The sequence below is a fragment of the Hippopotamus amphibius genome, chromosome 16, assembly GCF_030028045.1.
Source record: "Hippopotamus amphibius kiboko isolate mHipAmp2 chromosome 16, mHipAmp2.hap2, whole genome shotgun sequence".
Taxonomy (NCBI): Eukaryota; Metazoa; Chordata; class Mammalia; order Artiodactyla; family Hippopotamidae; genus Hippopotamus; species Hippopotamus amphibius.
Genome location: NC_080201.1, coordinates 49,264,719 through 49,282,782, shown reverse-complemented (window position 1 = coordinate 49,282,782; position 18,064 = coordinate 49,264,719). Strand labels below are relative to the sequence as shown.

Here is an 18,064-nt window from a genome sequence, read left to right as displayed (position 1 = left end):
AGACCTGGCCTGAAATAATTCTTTCTTTTCCTTTGCTAATAGGTTCCTTGCCTCCTTCTATTAAAAAACCTCCATTTTGTACAACTCCTTCAAGCTCCGTTCTATTTACTAGATGGGATACTGCCCGATTCATAAATTGTTGAATAAATCCCATTAGGTCTTCAAAGTTACTCAGTTTAGTAGAGCAACTACACTCCAATAAAAATTAATTAAAAATTTTTACTCTTTGTTTCTTGTTTGGTTTGTTTGTTTTGGCTGCATCGCGGGGCATGAGGGATCTTAGTTCCCAGATCAGGGATGGAAGCCTCGACCCCTGCAGTGGAAGCACAGAGGTTTAACCACTGGACCACCAGGAAGTTCCTAACTTTGTTTTTTAACGATACATCTTGAGGAGAGACATCTGGCTCTTTCCGCCTAACTTGGATATCCTTTTTTCCCTCTAAATCATCACTTTAATACCTAAAGTCTGCCAAAACTGTGTAAGTCCTAGAGCCGGCACAACTCCGCTTAGTCCCTGGTGAACACAAATGGGTCTCTCCTCTCCTGCTCCACACCCTTCTCTGGCTCCCTACTGCTCTCAGGAACCAAATTGAGCGTTTGTCTATAGAGAACTCCATTTCCCATCGGCCTCTTCGCTCGACACCTACACCTTGGATTGTTCCAGGCTCCGCCCTCCTTGCTCTGCAGGCCTGACTCTCGCCTGACGTCACCGGTCTCCAGTCCTCGCCTCTTACCGCCAGCTCCTCTAGCTTCCGTGAGAAGGCGTGGCCTCTGCACGATCGTGACGCCCATTGGCTGTCGTGTCGCCGGTAGGGCCTGGCTACGGGAGCCGGGCGGGCACATTTCGAACCGTGGCTGGGGCGGTGGCGGCGGCGGCGGCGGCGGCGGCAGCGAAAGATGCACCCGGCAGGCTTGGCGGCGGCGGGGACGCCCCGGCAGCGTAAGTGGCGTACGTGGCCGACCGAGGAGATCGGGAGGGCGGGGCGTGGCGGGGCCGACTTGGCGGTTGGCGAGGTCGCCGCAGGTCGGAGGTCAAGAGGTCAGGGACCTGGAACTCCGAGGTGTGCAACAGCGCAGAGATGCCAGGTCCGGGTAGGGGGCGCATTGGACTCGGTTCTTCTTTTCTTTAGGCAGTTCCTTTAGAAGAAAACAAGTTTGGGCAGGATGTTGTGTGCTGTGCAGAAAAACGCGACTCTCATTCATTTGCAGTTAGCCGTCGGTCCGCTCCCCCCGCCCTTCTGTGGCCTTGGGCTGTTGCCCACCACCTTAGGACGGCATTCACGGCCCTACGTGATCGCAGAGGGCCGTGTTTACCCCTCGTTTAAGATTCGAACCTATATTTATCGTGCTGTTAATCTCCTTTTCCCATGTCTGTGAATTTGTATCTTTTTAAGTTCCTCTTCATCTCCGGGAGTGTGGGTGCGTCTCATTTACTCATTCAGCGTATCTTAATTCAATTCCCTTGTGCCAGGCTCCGTGCTGGAATTTGGGTACTTGGTAGTAACCGGCAACTTATAGCTCAGAGTTTAGTGGGAAGACAGACACTAAACTTGGAAGCAGATTAGTCAGCAAGATGACTTGGGGAGTGATTAGGACTGTAAAGGGAATAAGCCGGAAACTGCCTGGGGGTTGAGGAGGCCTCAAGACATGATGCATGCATTTCTCCCTTCAACCTTTGTAAGATGCCTGGCTGGCCCCTGTGGTAGGCGTTGTAGGGGATACGGCCGTGCTCATCAGTCGTGGTTCCTGTCTTCATGGAGCTACCAGTACAGAGAAGAAGACAGCTACAGTCTAGCCTGACGGAGCTGTGATAAGAGAAGAGCAGGCAGAGGGAGTCAGGGCTGGGATGGGGGAAACAGAATCAGAGTGGTTATGGCGGGGACGGAGGTGTTGTGTTAGCCCAGATTAGGAAACATGACCCAGCCCAGCTGTGTCAGTGAAGCTTCCTGGAAGAGGTGCATCTAACCATGAGGAAATAGCCCAGAGAAGGGGATTTGTGGTGCAAGGGAAAAGCATGGGAGGCCTGTGCTGAGTAAACAAGTAGACAGATGAATAGAGATTTAGAAACTGTGATAAGTACTTAGAAGAGAAAAAAGAACCACTGGATATTATGAGAAAGAACAAGGTGGGGCTAGTGCTTTATATTGAGGAGTAAAGAAGATCTCTTTGAGAAGGGATCTTTTGAGTTGAGGCCTGAGTGCTGTATTGGCAGGTGTTAATTGTGGAAAGGTGTTCGGACCTAATAGTGCTGTATGTTCAAAAGCCTCAGGGGGCGAGGAGCTTGGCAGGGTGAGGGCCAGAGGGGAGGAGGCCCTTGTGACTGGGTGGAGTGAGTCCCAGGAGAGGTAGCCAACCAGGGTGGTTGGCGGGGCTGGGTCATGCAGAGCCTCGTAGGCATTTGGATTTTGTTCGCAGCTCAGTGGGCACTGATCTTAGGCAGAGGGCATGAAATATTCTCCTTTGCATTTAAAAAGATCATTCTGGCTGCTGACTGGAAAGGAGATTGTTGGGGTTAAGAATGAACAGAGTAAGCTGGTAGGAGGACATTTAAGTGAGGTGCAAGAAGACAGAGTCTGAGCCGGGAAGGTAACATTGACCACGTGGGTGAGAACTGATATCAGAGGTAAAGGCCCTGGGACCCGGGCAGGAAGTGGTGGCTAGAGACAGCACAGGGTGGGTGGCTGTGAATGCCGTAGGTGTGGTGAGATTGTGTTAGGGGAGAGGCAGAAGACAAGGGTAAGGGTGGGAAATTGGGGCACACAGTTCAGGGAGCTGGAGAGAAATCACTGAGTGAGAGGGACCCATCAGACCATCAGATCTGTGAAGGCAGGAGTTGTTCCTTTTGTTCACTGCTGCATCCACCTCGCCTGCAGCAGAGCCTAACACACAGAGATGCTCAATTGATGTTTGTGGGGCTCAGACAGGAAAGAGAAAGAGGTAGCACAGTGTCTCAGAAGCCAAGAGAGCAAAGCATCAGAGATTGAGATTTGGGGCAAGGGCCTCAGTGCTGCCGAGGGGTTTGAGTCTGAGGAGAGTTGGAATAGCAGCCTCAGCCTGGCAGTGCAGAGGCATTTAGGGGACCCATGAGAGCAGAACCGCCAATGCCAAGGGCTGAGGGGGCAACAAAGAGGAAGGAAGGGCTTACAGCAAAGCTTTCAGGAAGCCAGCCCTTTGGCCAGAAGTGGGAGAGGGAAAAGACAAGTGCTTGGGGACAAGTGGGCCGGGGCCAGTGCTGCTTGCTTTGGGATTGAGGACGACCTGGGCCTGTTTGAATAGGAAGCGTCAGGGGGCTAGTAATTGATAATAGGTGACGGGATTAACCACTTTTTATGGGCCAGGCCAGGGGCTGAGGGGCTTTATGTCACTTTGCCCCCCAGTGTTGACACCATTCTAGAGAGAAAATCGAAGTGCAGAGAAAGTCAGGACATGGATTATTTGATGTCTCTGCCCCATCCCATTGTAATCCTACCACCCTGTTCCCACCGTGGCGCCTGGCACAGAGGAGGAGCTCAGTATGTATTTGCTATGGCAGCATCACTTACTGGTCAGGGTGCTGGAGCCCGAGTGCTGGGTTCAAATCCGCACTCTCTATATTCTATCTCAGTAGACAGCACTCCCATCCACCTGATCACTCAGCCCAGAATCTGGGAAGACAGCATGGATTCCTCCCTCTTCCTTACCCCACCCCAACCAAGCACACCTGCAGAAATCCTGCCTCTCCTACCTCCAGAATTCATCCAGAGGCAGCCCCTCCCCTCCCCACCACTGCCCGCCCCATTGAGCTGTCCCACCTGGACCACCTCAACAGCTTCCTCCCTCCTCCCCCCCTTCCCCTCTGCCCCGCTCCTCTCCTCGTCCCCACCTTCCCAGTCTGTTTCCAACAAGAAGCAGAGGGACCTTTTGAAAACTTGAAACTCAGCTTTGCTTCATGCCATCTGTGTGACTTTGGGCAAGGGCCTGAACCTCTTTGGGGCTCACATTTCCCATCTGTAAAATGGGATGGTAGTATCACCAACACAAAACGGGCTGTTGTGAGGATTAAATGGATTAATCCATAGTGTTTAGAACACAGCCTGGTGTGTGGTTTAAGTGCTCAGTTGGGGTTTAATTATAATATTTAACAGGGTGACCTGTTAGGAATCCTGGATCCTGCTCTGTCACTCCCTCAATTTGGCCCTTTGCACAAGTCATTTAGCCTGTCTGAGTCTTGGTTTCCACATCTGTAAAATGGGCATGGCCTTTTATTCATTCATCAGGTTTTTATTTTTTTATTACTCTAACCCTGTTCTAGGGGCCAGGGCTTCAGCCACAAACAAGACAAAGCTCCTCACCTCGCGGGGGAGAGGGGCTCACATTTGAATTGGGGAGACAGTGAACAAAATAAATTAAACAGCTAGTATGTCAGCTGGTGCTTTGGATACAAGTGAAGCAGGGAAGGGGGATGAGGGGTGCCACCAAGGGAGATGCAGTTGTAGACAGGATGGTTGTGGAAGGCCCCACGGAGCCAAGACTTGGAGGAGAGGAGGGAGCCCTGAGGGTGTCTAGGGCAGGAGCAACCGCTCTTGGGGTAGAGGAGCCGCCAGTGAAGAGGCCCTGAGGTGGGAATGTGCCTGGTGTGTTCACTGAGCACTGAGGCCCATGTGGCTGGAGCTGGATGAGTCAGAGGGGACATGAGGGAGAAGGTCTGTCTAGAGACCTTGTTTGTAAAAGGCTTAATTAGCACAGGATTCTGTGCACAGTCAAGCCCAGTACATAGTAGCCATCGTCATCGTCATCATTATTCGGATGGATGGACGGACGGACGGATGGCAGGCAGAGGCCACCCACACCTGACCAGACAACTTATCTGACATCAAAACCAGCGCCCCACTGCGTCAGGAGCGGGAGGGAGCGCACCTGCAAAACGAGTGAGGCTCCCCACCCCTTTTCCCCTGCAGCCTCGAAGCGGAGGGTACCTGTGTCCCAGCCGGGCGTGGCTGACCCCCACCAGCTTTTTGATGACACGAGTTCGGCCCAGAGCCGGAGCTACGGGGCCCAGCGGGCACCAGGTGGCCTGGGCTACCCTGCAGCCTCCGCCTCGCCCCAGCCAGCCTTCCTGGCTGATCCTGTGTCCAACATGGCCATGGCCTACGGGAGCAGCCTAGCCGCGCAGGGCAAGGAGCTGGTGGATAAGAACGTGAGTGGGGCGGGTTGGTGGGAGTGGGCGGCAGGTGGGGACCGGGGGCTCAGGGCTTCAGGTTTAAGTTCTGCCTCCCCAGATCGACCGTTTTATCCCCGTCACCAAGCTCAAGTATTACTTCGCTGTGGACACCATGTATGTGGGCAAAAAGCTGGGCCTGCTGTTCTTCCCCTACCTGCACCAGGTGAGCATCTGAGCGGGGTGGCAGCCGCTAGGCAGGGGTGAGGCAGTCTGGGGCAGGTGTGAGAGGCGGGGCAGGAAGATTGGCCCTGATAGAGGCCTGGAGGTGGGGCAGGAGCCCAGCTCCCTGTCCTGCCTGCTCCCCCGACTCTCCCCACAGGACTGGGAGGTGCAGTACCAGCAGGACACACCAGTGGCCCCCCGCTTTGATGTCAACGCTCCTGACCTCTACATTCCAGGTTGCACCCTACCCACCACCGTCCAGCGCCCTCTTCCCTCTGGGTGGGCCTGTCTTGGGCAGAAGTTTAGGTGCCCGGAGGCCCAGGATGGTCCTTCTCCTCCTGACCAGTGTCTGTGTGTCTGCCTCCTACAGCCATGGCTTTCATCACCTACGTCTTGGTGGCTGGCCTGGCGCTGGGGACCCAGGATAGGTAAGAGAGGCCTGGAATAGGCAGAGTGCTATGGGGTTTGGGGGTGCTGAGGGGCAGTCAGGAAGGTCTCTTGGTTCCCCTGTCTCAGAACAGCCCTACTGTTCCCATTGGCCCAAGACATAGCTCTCAGTGTCACCCTCAGAGTCACCCTTGCTTCTTTCCTCTTTCCCACCCATGTGCAGGCCATCACCACACCCTGTGCTGGGTGACACTAAATCATCCTTCCCCCTGGCCTCTCCTGACTAGCTGCCTGGCCCCCATACACGCTCTCCACCCTGCCTCCAGTAGGAAGGTCTTGGCTGAGAGGTGGGTCTGGCCATGTCCCACTCTGCTCAGAAGCTGTGCCTGACTCCCCTGTCCCCAGACCAAGCCCCAGCCCCTTAGCTGGTCACTGTCCTCATGCAGCCTATCCCTGCCGCTCCCCCTCACTCTGCTGTACCACTCTGGTCCTCTTTCTGTTCCTCCAGAGGACCTGGGCTGCCTCCCCAGGGCCTTTGCATATCCAGTTCCCTTTGCTGAAGTGTTCCCCCCCATATCACCTGCTGAGCACCTATTCACACATGATGTCTCCACTGCCATGTTACCTCCTCAGGGAAGCCTTCCCACCCTCCAGCCTGGGTCAGGCCCCCACCTCTCCCTCATAGACCCCTGTTCATTTAATGTTGAGGCACTGGGGGTATGGCAGAGACAAAGGTCTTTCTTCCCCAGTCAGCTCCTTACTCTTTCAAGCCTCAGCTCAAGTGTCCCCTCCTCTCTGACACCCGACAGGGTCACACACCTCCCCTGCCCTGTTTCCCCCATCCCAGCCCTGACCTCTCTGGGCTGTCACTGGGAACGGGATTTCCAGGACAGGGTCCAGATCCACCTTGGTCGCTGCTGGGTGTCCAGCGTACCCCCCCGCCCCAACACCGGCTGTCCTCAGGGGGGCTCTGAGCCAGCCAACTGAATGACATGCTTGGGTGCCGGCAGGTTCTCCCCAGACCTCCTGGGGCTGCAGGCGAGCTCGGCATTGGCCTGGCTGACAGTGGAGGTGCTGGCCATCCTGCTCAGCCTCTACCTCGTCACTGTGAACACAGACCTCACCACTGTTGACCTGGTGGCCTTCTTGGGCTACAAATATGTTGGGTGAGTACCCCCTCTGCCTCTGCACTGCCAGCCCCCAGCGCTGCGGCTTCTTCCTCAGACCAGCCTTCCCTTCTCCCCCCCCAGAATGATTGGCGGGGTCCTCATGGGCCTGCTCTTTGGGAAGACTGGCTACTACCTGGTGCTGGGCTGGTGCTGTGTGTCCATCTTTGTGTTCATGGTGAGCTGGGGCTCAGGGGAGGGTGGGACTCAGGGCATAGGCCTCCTGGGCCGAGTTGGGGGTCCCTGGAGGCATCCAAGCAGGGGATGTCAGGTGGAGAGTTTAGACCAGAGCCACACTGGTGAACTGAGGAGCCCTGGAGTGGCCGCCCTAGCCTGGGGTCCGGAGAGCTTCCTGGAAGAGGGGGTGTCCAAGCAGGGGCCTGAAGGAAGAGGCACCAGCCAAGCTGCTAGAGTGGGCTCTCACCCTCACTCCACTCTCCTTGCATGGTGGGCTTTCCTACCAGAATTTCCCTTAGGATGAAAAGAGTTCAGTATCATCAAAGTAGCTTCTGTAAGAGTCCTTCCAGCTGGAGGGGAGGTGCTGGTTAAGAGCACTGGGATCCACCAGGCTTCGCTGGGTGCTGGGCAGAGCACTTGCTCTCTTTAAACCTGTTTTCCCTTTTGTAAAATGGAGGTGATGACAGTTGCACCTCAGGGTACCAGGAGGATTCAGTGTGAGCAAGTGTGAGGAGCAGAGAGCAAAAACTAGTGGCTGGTGGGCCAGACTGCCCCTCAGGGAAACTTCAGCTTGGATGTCATTATTTAAAACTTTAGCGGGGTGGAGTAGGGGTTAAAAAAAAAAGTAAAAAGAAAAAAAAAGGCATTTCTGGCTTGTGTTGAAAAATTGTCAAGAGGTCAACAGAAGCTGGTGGAGGCAGAAGGGCCAAGCCTGGCCATCCCCTCAGGAGGCAGGGTACTCACAGCACACTTCCCCACCTCACTCACTCAGGGCCCTCGCCTAGCATTTGAGTTTGGAGCTCTCACATTGTCTCCCAAGGCCTGGGAGAAGGAGCAGGTCCTCCCCATGTGTTAGGAAATTTGGGAGAAACCAAGGCTCCCCAGGGGCAGACTTGAGCCCAGCTGCCCTATGGAGAAACTGGAGTCTGGAAGGAGGCCGGGCTTAGGTGTGAATCCCTCCCCCGCCCAGATCCGGACGCTGAGGCTGAAGATCCTGGCGGAGGCGGCGGCCGAGGGCATCCCGGTGCGTGGGGCGCGGAACCAGCTGCGCATGTACCTGACCATGGCCGTGGCGGCCGCGCAGCCCCTGCTCATGTACTGGCTCACCTTCCACCTGGTGCGGTGAGAGTGGCCCGCGAGCCTCCAGCTGCTGCTTCCTTCCGGCGGCCACCGCGCTGTCTCCGCTCATCTCCCGGCTACCTGCCGGCCACAGGGTCTGCCCTGCAGCCCGAGTCCCTCCTTCCCCATCCTCGCCGAGGTGCTGAGATCTCCAGCTGCACAGGCCGCCCCCCCACTCCCCAGTGCGGCCACTGATCCAGAAACAATAAACCGTGATGGGCACGGCGTGGGCAGCCTCTCCTTGGCGCGCGGTGCCCAGCAGGGGGCAGGCCCGGCCCGGGGAGGGGGACGGGGACGGGGACGGGCGGGGCGGGGACAGTTCAAAGCGCCTCGCAACCAGAAGGCAACCCTTAGGCCGAGAGAAGTTTTAATGAGCCCCGCCCGGGCCCGTCAGTGGGAAGCCTCCTTCTTCTTTCCCTCCTTCTTCTTCTTCTCCTTTTTCACCTTGGGCTTCTTGACCTTGCCCGGGGCGGTTTTGTGCAGCTCCGAGCCGGCAGCGCCGGGCTGTGGGGCCGAGGGCGGTGGGGGGTGGGAGAGGGGAGAGAGGGTTCCGCCAGTGAGACTTAGGCCCGAGTTTCAGGCTGGAACTCCGCCCTCACCTGGGGCGCCAGGCGCCCGCTAGAGAGGGGGAAGCCTCTTACCTTCGTCTCATTTTCTGAGTCGCTGGAGCTGCTGCTGGAATCTGAGGAGCTCCCTTGGCCGCGGCCATGGCCGTGGTGATGCTAGTTGGAGGCACGACAGTGAGGGTGTGGTGGGGGGGGGGGGGGTCGGGCCTTTTCCAGCTCCCATCCCCCCGAGTCGGAGGCCCCAGACCTAGTTGGGGCCCTGGGGTCAAAAGCAACCTCCCGGGAATGCGGTGACCTACCTTCAGGTAGTCAGCTGACCCGCCCTGAACTTTGTGGGGGCTGTGCTTGGGGTCTCCCACCTGGCACGCCCCCTGGGGCTTCTTGGAGTTAGACTCCAGGGCTGCAGAGAGAAGAGAATGTGGGTGGATTGGCGCAGGTGCAGGGAATGCCCCCTTGGAAGCAGTCCTTCGGTTTGAGTCTGGCCCCCTTCCCTCCAAGCTCCCCACTGCCGAGGAGCGCACCCGTCGACAGGTCGAACTCCATGGTGGTGAGAGAAGGTGTGTCTGTGGGGCCAGAGGGCCTGAGCATTGCGGGAGGGCAGGGGCGGGCCTGCCCAAGAAGTTCTGAGGAGCCCCACCCGTGGTTTGTTCAGAGTCCTGAGCCCTGACTCACAGCCCCTCCCAGCACCGCCCAACTGTCCTCTGGGAAATGGGGAGGGTGGATAGTTAACTATGTTCCCCTCCCCTTCCCTCCCCAGTGAGCCTAAAGGAGCAGAGGCTATGTGAGGGGGCTGGGGGAGGACTATGTGGGCAGTTGCAGATTTCTGGGGAGGGGGCTAGAGCTGTTATCAGCTTCCCCTAAAAGGTCAGATGCTTGCTTTTGAAGAAATGAGAGGGAGGGTGCCTCCCTGTGCCCTCTGTGTACCCTGATAATACTACACTCCTTGTGTGCTTACTACGTGCCTGGCACTGTTCCAAGGGCCTCACATACATTAACTCATGATAGCAATGCCTCTGGCTTGGTGAGCAGCAGTGTCTGAAGGGGTGAAGGGCGTGCACTTGGAACCCATCTGCTGATTTGAAGCCCATCTGTACTACTTAGCAGGCTGATCTGCGGAAAGTTACTTCCCCTCTCTGTGCCTCAGTTTCCTCATCTGTAAATGAGCTACCATATGGGGTTGATGTACGAAACAGATTAGTTTCCTAGAACCAGGCCTGCATACAGTTACTTACTAGGAGTAAATGCTTATAAAATTTGTTTTTTAAGTAAAAGGTAGGTAAGGTTGCTATCCATACTGTACAAATGAGAAAACTGAGGGATCCAACAGTTGAGATGATGAGGGGCAAAAATAGCAATGAACAGGCTAGAACTGAGATTCAGACCCGGGCAGTGTAGCTCAAGTCCAAGGCTGAGCCTGGCCCCTTTGTCTCACCCTGGGGGGCACTCAGCAGAAGGGGCAGCCAGGTGAGCCCAGCCTTCCCTTCCCACCCTGGGCTGGACCGGGGTTAGGCTCAGGGAGGAGCTGGGGGCCTGCGTCATCTGTTCCGATGGCTGTGAGGCTAGGTGTCCTTGGGAGTCCCTCTCCAGCCCAGCCCTGCCGCCAAGCTGGCTGCCTGTACCTGCGGGAGTGGCACTGAGGTGGGAGCAGGTGGCTGAGACCTGAGGATGAGGATGAGTGTGCAGTAATCAGCCTTGTGTGTTCAGGTCTCTGCTCCAAAGTCCACTCCTTAGAGGAGACTGCCCTGACTGCCAACTCCACAGAACCTCGTCACTCTGTCCCCTTTCCCCTGCTTGGTGGCCAGCATAGATAGCCCTTGCTTACCACTCTGAGGTAATCTTTATTCTCACTTATTCCTTCAGCGTATGCTGATATTTATTGAGTACCTACTATGTGTCCAGCATAGTTGAGGTTCTGAGGGCACAGAAGTGAACAAAACCAGCAAAAATTCCAGCCCCAAAGAACTGACATTCTCTTGGGGGCGGGGGGGGGGGTGCGGAACAAGGCAAAATGTAGAGTGTGTTAGAAAAAGCTGGAAACAAAACTGTCCATCAGTTGGTGAACAGACACACAAAATGTGATGTATCTATCCCTAGGATGGAATACTATTCAACAATAAAAAGGAATGAACTCCTGACATACACTACAGCTACATAAACCTCAAAAACATGCTGGGTGAAAGAAGGCAGACACAAGAGACTACATATTGTATGATACCATTCATATGAAGTATTCAGAAAAGGCAATTATAGAGACAGAAAGTAGATTAGTAGTTGCTGGCAGCTGAGTGTGGGAATGGCGATTAGCTGTAAATGGCCATGAAGGATCTTACTGGGGGGAAAGGGATAAAAATATTCTAAAATGGATTTATGGTGATAGTTGCACCACTTGGTAAAATTATTTTAAAAAATTACTGAATTGTATACTTGAAATGGGTGAGTTTTATATAACTTAAAACTCAATGAAAGCTATTTTTTTCTAAGTAATATGTACTAAGAAAAGAAATACAGCAAGAAAGGGGACCAGGTAATAACTATGTAGTATGTTTGGAAGACTTTGAATTTCAGATAGAGTTACCAGGGAAGCCTCACTAAAATCTTTCTTGAGTAAAGATCTGAAAGTGCGAAAAACAAGCCATGCAAGCACATGGAGGTATATCTAGGCTGAGGGAATAGCAAATGCAAAGGCCCTGAGGCAGAAATGTACCTGTGTGTCTGAAAAGCTGGAGGGAGAGGTAGGAGCAGAGGTGGGATGGCAAGGGCAGGGGGAAATGTCCTATAAATCAAAAGATCTTTGTCTTTACTCTGAGAGAGAAGAGGTGGTGAACGGTGATTGCGGCTTTGCTGACAACCACATGCAGGATATGAGAGAAAGTATGGGTCTTTCCTGGCAGAACAAATTCCAGGAGGGTGGGGACTTCACTGCTTCGCTCAGCACCCGGACAGTTTGACTCAGAGTCGGTGCTCCGTATCATTTAGTCAATTAGGTTACCTGATGCCGGCAGTGTGGTACCCGCAGGTTAGAGCAAGCTTAAAGTGGCTGTGGGTTTGGGTTCTGGAGGTCATTCTGCTTACAGGTGAATCCTCTCTCTACCCCTTACTGCTCTGTGGACCATGAAATCAGTCACTCTGGCCCTCTTTGTCCTCCTCTGTCAAATGGAACTTACCTCATAAGGTAAATGGTTTTGCACAGAGCCTGCCTGGGACAAGGTAAATAGATACTTGATAAATGTTAGCTGTTTTTTTTTTTTTAATGTATTTACTTATTTATTTTTTGACTGCATTAGGTCTTCGTTGCTGCACCTGGGCTTTCTCTAGTTGTGGTGAGTAGGGGCTACTCTTTGTTGCAGTGTGTGGGCTTCTCATTGCAGTGGCTTCTTTTGTTGCAGAGCGTGGGCTCTAGGCACGTGGCTTTCAGTAGTTGTGGCATGCGGGCTCAGTAGTTGTGGCTTGCCAGCTCTAGAGTGCAAGCTCAGTAGTTGTGGCACATGGGCTTAGCTGCTCCACGGCATATGGGATCTTCCCACACCAGAGCTTGAACCTGTGTTCCCTTCACTGGCAGGCAATACTTAACCACTACACCACCAGGGAAGCTCGATAAATGTTAGTTTTTTATTATACTTCACAAACAAGTCTCATGATTCCTCATGAAACTGGCAATAGGATCCCCATGTTGTATGTAGTTGAGCCCTAAAAGGTAAAGTAGGACACTGGGCTAGTAGGTTGTGGGGCAGCAGTGTGAGGCCTTCCAGACCCAAGACGAAGTAGCTCTCCAACTGTGCTAAATAAAATTGTAGGGTGAGTGAATGGGTCTGGGGAGACCTTGGCCTGGTCCTCCAGACCCCCACCTATCCGCTCCTGTATTATATATTTAGTACGTGACAGCTTTCACAGAGACTGACGACAGAGGCTTATCAGGAGAGCTTCGCTTTTCTCTCCCACGAAAACCTGAGCTGGTGGGAGTCCAGAGTAGGTGAGTGGGTGACCCCATGAGATCATCCAGACACCAGGCTCCTCCTGTCTGGGTGCTCTGCATCCCTCCAGGAAGTCACCCCTGGGCCTATGGGGAGACTGGCCCCCACCATTGGGTTCTCAGGAGGGGATAGGGCAAGTGGAGGGCACACCACTTCCTTCTGAGGACCCGACTGGGAGGCAGCACACATCCCTTCAGTCAGGATTTAGACACCTGGTCACATCCGGCTTCAAGGGAGTGACAGGGAAATAGAGTTCCTAGCTGGGCAGTCACATACCCGCTAAAACCTGGGGACTTCTATTACTGAAAGAAAGAAAGGGAAATGGGACATGGGAGCCTGTCTATCACTACTCCTGTCGGTGGCAGTGAGTGCCCTTATTCCTCTACTCCAGATGGTTTACAAATGGAGGCAAGATTAAAGCTGGGAAGGTGGACATAAATGCTTGGATGAAAAACAGGTATGAGCTCCTAAGACAAGGGCATGTCCACCTGCTCTTTGGAAAGTGCGTTCCCTGCCATTCAGTTCTCATCTTCCATGGCTAACAGGAGCAGAGACAGTAGCTTATGCCTGTCCTCCCAAGGCCCCGCCTGCCCCTGGCATCTAATGGTGCTGCCCTTCCCTACTTGTTTCCTCATTATTTCCACCTAAAGTGATTCGGTCCTAAGGGTATAAGCAATGCCTTCTCCCTTCGTAGGAAAAAGAGACTTGTGTTCCCAGCTGGCCTGCGATCCCCATGTAATTCACTGCTAGATCAGCTTACCCTTTCTCCAACATTTCACCAGCAGACATGCTTCAGAGGGTCACTCCAACCCTGAAGTTTTTACTTAATCACTGCAGCTTAGGAAGAGAGTTCTGGATGCCAACTTTAGTGGTACAGGACTGAGGAGTGGATTGCTGGGACAGACAGTCCTCCATGGGGGTCTGGTGCTCCTACACGTCTGTGGACTGACACGGCTAGCTGAAGAGCAACTGCTGAAGGCCTGGTTTGGTCTCCTTCGTGAAGCTTACATGACTAGAGTGCCCCCGTCCTATAAACATCATAATCTCTGTACTGGAATGTTTTCTTTGAACCTAACCACATCCCAGGAGATGGGAGACCTTAAGCACACAGTATGCAGGGACTGTTTCTTTTCCCACAAGACAGAAACACTGCACTGGCCCTGGATGTTCTGGAATACTAATATTCAGAAAATCTCAAAGGAGCATCCTTCCGGAGGTGCTAAGGGGCGGACAGCCCAGCTAGGGAAACACAAGGTTGGCCTCCAACTGGCTGACTGTTGTGTCTGGGACTTGATTTTACTCTATTTACAACCTAATAAATTAGGCTTGTAACTGTTTCCAAACTGCTGGCAGAAGCCTTGAGACTCCTGGGTCAGAGACAAAAGGCCCTGTTACAGCAGCAGCATAAGCGTCAACCTGTGCTGGCCCCCCTTGCCCCATGGGGGCAAAGTGGAGGTCCAGGTGGACCCTGCGCACCCTGCACATGTGGTGACTGGTTGCATTACAAGAGAGGGCCACTGAGTGTGGGGAACCTGTCACTTTACAGCAGGCAGAACTTTGTCCCAGAGGGAGCCATTACATCACCTCATCCCTCGAGGTGCTTTCAGTACAGACCCAACCTTGAGAATGGCCCAGGTAAACAGCTGTCAGGGTTGTGTGTTCTTGGCACACCCAGCAAGACTTGTAGAAGCAAGAAACCCCATGGAGAGCTGTCTTTCCAAACAATGCACCTTTCTTGGCTTCTGGTGAATTTTCACATGGGTATGCCATTCCATCAGCTGCTCTGATTAACCTGACTGAGGCTGGGACCAAATTCAGTGTGTCTCATACGGCATTTAATTACTATCAGCAGGACTCCAAGCAGCAGTGACTCCTGTTGATGAGGCCAACCTGCTGTCCAGTGTCCCGGACTCATTCATCTGTGACCAAGCAGGGCTTATTTCAGACCACCAAGATGTAATCAAAGGCTAGTCTCTCATCCATTAGGAACCACACAAGGGAGTTCAGACTGATCTGCTGATCTTTGCTGTCACTGCCAATAATTACAAGGCCCTCATGCCCAATAGAGAGACACTGTGACTCATTCTTTCCCACATGCAAACACACGGAGTACTGGGCACAGGGCACTCCAGTTCAGAATTTGTTGTTAAACTTGACTTGGAACACCACTGCACTGGTTTGGTTAAGCCACATGGGCAGTGCCATGAGTACCTGCAGCCTCAATTGCCATACACGGCATAGTCTAGGGCTGCCTGGGCATCAGAACTGTGTTTTTGTTATCAGCCAGATTAGAACAAGGCTGAGTAGATCCGTGCGTTTGTAAACATCTATGGGTGGGGCCCACATTCAGGCACTGCTGCTGATGGCATCGGGTATAGCAGAGTGGTTCAGGATTGGCTGGGTCTGTGGGTCACATTGCCAGCTGCAGAGGCTGCAGGGCTCAGGTGGGCCAGGTGAGGGATTGGCAGGCTGCGGTGTTGGATCTAGAGGACAGAGAGAGCACTGACTGCACTGTTCCTCCCCCACCCCACCTCCTGGGGTCTAAGGTGTTCCTTCTCCAGGTGCCAGGTTGTTCTCCCTCCAAGGACACGAAATCAGTGTGACTCCCATCCCAGTAGGTATAGCTTTACCTCTTCTACCATCACCTACTCACACTCAGACCTTTTGTTTGGAAAGGTCAGATGTGAATGGAATGAGAATTTTTATAAATTTACAGAGACCATGTGGGCCCCTATAGGGAGATGTGGCAGGCAGGGCACTCAGTGACCAAGTGGCCACTGTCCTCATGACCTGGGACTAATCGTCCAAGAAAGAATCTCGGGGGCTGAACCAGCATTAATTCCTGAGGCCCCCTTTGGTCAGCTGCCACCCAGAGGATGCACGAACCAGGTGCGCCTGGGCTTGCTGTTAGGGGGAAGAAAGACGCATCAAACACAGGAACGCTGGGGGTAGACAGAATTCCAAATTTTCAAACTAGTCTGTATGACTCCCAACCCCTTTGACCTGATTTTTACCCAGGAGGGAGTCTAGGGATCAACCCTTTCTGGTGACAACCACATTCAGTGACCAGACTGCCTTACTAAAGTGTGTGGACCAGAAAGAGGCAGAGGAGAGATCTTTGTTGAGTTCATTTTTAAGAAGTCCCTTCCACCTCTGAAGGAAGCCAGCAGCCTAAGGACAACAAAGGCCATGAAATGTCCATTGAAAACACTGGCTATTGGCCTATGTTAGGCAGTTTTTGCAACAAAAAGAGGACCAATGTCAGCCTGTAAATGGTCTAGAAAGCAGAGAACATGGCAGCTTAGTTTCAAGGGCTACAGGCATAGCAGGAGGCAGCTGACCAGACGGGAACAGCAGCATCGTAGCCAGGAAAAGTGCAGGAGACACTAGCCAGGAAAAGTGCAGGAGACACCACTGGCAGACCAAGAGGGCCCCAAGGCCCCACGCTGTCAATCTACCAGGAGCAAGTGGGGCCATGGGGCCTCCCAAACCAAGAGACAGAACAAGACAAATTTTGGCAGAAGTGAGTCACAGAGATAACTTCTGCATTGGAAACATGTAAAGGTACACTGTATGAAAAACCCATGAAAGCTCGACTGGCCTTGATGGTGTTAGGAGAATTCACTTCATGGTCTTCCCACTGCTGGAGAATTATTAAAAGTGATTCCTGGGGCTTCCCTGGTGGCGCAGTGGTTAAGAATCCACCTGCCAATGCAGGGGACACAGGTTCGAGCCCTGGTCTGGGAAGATGCCACATGCCATCAAGCAACTAAGCCTGTGCGGCACAACTACTGAGCCTGTGCGCCACAACTGAGCCTGCATGCCAAAACTACTGAAGCCCAAGTGCCTAGAGCCTGTGCTCAGCAACAAGAGAACCCACTGCAATGAGAAGCCTGAGCAGTGCAAGGAAGAGTAGCCCCCCGCTCAAAAGCCCGCGCACAGCAACGAAGACCCAATGCAGCCAAATAAATTAAAAAAACACACACGCAATGAAGATCTGCCTATAAAAAAATTTTTTTTAAATAAATAAAAGTGATTCCCAACAGTTTCTTTTAAAATCCAAACAGACTACTTTTTTCCTTCACATGACTAAGACATGAAAGAGAGACAACTCTTGTTCAAGTAGGTAGGGAAAGGCCTTCTGCTAGGCCAGAAGCATCAGTGGGTCTGAGGTTCCTAAATCCAAAGGGACACATGAGTGGATGTGAGGGTTGTTTGTGGGGTGGCAGGGTGGGTGTAAGGGAGAACCACCAACTACTAAGGAGGAAAGAGGACCACAGGCAGGTGGGCAGACACAGCCACCACCTCCCATGGGCAACCTGACATCTATGATCTCATGTGACCCTCACATCTACCATCTTACAGGTGAGGAAACCAGAGGTTCAAAGGAATTAAATGACCTGCCTGCTGTGCACACCTGGAGGGCAGTGGGCAGTCTCTTCCCAATGCCTAGGCCCTCTTTACCTGGGCCACAGGATCTTCCAGAGCAGTGGGGGTGGGGGTGGGGGTGGGGGGGAGGGGATGTGCCGATTTGTCTGGGATATGGCAAGTAGGTTTCACCTGCTCACCAACTCTGAGTCAACTGTGATGAGGGCCTGGAATACCAAGCTACCTGGAAGGCTTGGCAGGGAGAATACCAGAATCCACGAGCAACATCTACCATGGACCAGAGATGCTGGGAATAAGTGAATGAGGTATTTACCCAGTTGCTTCTGGAATAGATTTCTAAGCCCCAATGGACACAAGTCTTTCCCCCAATGTACAGGCATCCCTCCAAGATACTGTGTGTTCTGTTCCAGACTACCACAATAAAGCAAATATCACAATAAAGTAAGTGACGTGAATTTTTTGATTTCCCAGTGCATAAAATAGTTATGTTATACTACAGTCTATTAAGTGTGCAATCACATTATGTCTAAAAAAACAATGTATATACCTTAATTTAAAAATACTTAAATGCTAACCATCATCTGACAATTCAGGGTTGCCACAAACCTTCACTTTGTAAAAACAAAAAACAAAAAAAAGCACACAAAAAAACCAAAACTCCTGCAGTATCTGCAAAGGAGGCAAGCCTGTATAGAATGTGGTCTTTTGGCCTAGAGGGATTTCTATGAAGCGTCAAGGAAAGGAGGGTTTAGTGTCTTTCTGTTCCAAGGAGAGGCCACAGCAACATCTGGAACCATCGTGTCAGGTTGCATGGGGCCCACAGCACCTCCTGAGGAGGGTGGAGGCCCCAGGCCTCCTGCCTGACCACATGGGTGCCCAAATGCTGCCCCACGTTTAGCACTACATGTTTGGGAGACTGGTGAGGAG

The 18,064-nt window shown here is 53.0% G+C and overlaps 2 protein-coding genes across 4 annotated transcripts; one reads left to right on the top strand and one right to left on the bottom strand.

The window, feature by feature from the left end:
• Positions 1 to 842: 842 nt before the first annotated feature.
• YIF1B (Yip1 interacting factor homolog B, membrane trafficking protein) lies at positions 843 to 8,438 on the top strand. 3 transcript variants are annotated; one of them, XM_057713255.1, is made up of 8 exons: positions 843 to 940; positions 4,938 to 5,176; positions 5,259 to 5,363; positions 5,520 to 5,598; positions 5,733 to 5,790; positions 6,760 to 6,915; positions 7,000 to 7,093; positions 8,063 to 8,438. In XM_057713255.1, the coding sequence occupies exons 1-8, from the start codon at positions 898 to 900 to the stop codon at positions 8,216 to 8,218; spliced, it is 930 nt and encodes a 309-aa protein (XP_057569238.1). In that variant the 5' UTR covers positions 843 to 897; the 3' UTR covers positions 8,219 to 8,438. The 3 variants fall into 3 exon arrangements, with proteins under 3 accessions (XP_057569238.1, XP_057569237.1, XP_057569239.1); XM_057713254.1 differs by having other exon boundaries at positions 872 to 949; XM_057713256.1 differs by lacking the exon at positions 843 to 940 and adding an exon at positions 1,017 to 1,086.
• A 107-nt stretch (positions 8,439 to 8,545) lies between these two features.
• C16H19orf33 (chromosome 16 C19orf33 homolog) lies at positions 8,546 to 9,424 on the bottom strand. Its single transcript, XM_057713257.1, has 4 exons — positions 9,299 to 9,424; positions 9,077 to 9,177; positions 8,853 to 8,933; positions 8,546 to 8,715 (listed from the first exon to the last, which is right to left on the bottom strand). Exons 1-4 carry the CDS (start codon positions 9,363 to 9,365, stop codon positions 8,602 to 8,604), a joined length of 363 nt encoding a protein of 120 aa, XP_057569240.1. The 5' UTR covers positions 9,366 to 9,424; the 3' UTR covers positions 8,546 to 8,601.
• Positions 9,425 to 18,064: the final 8,640 nt, after the last annotated feature.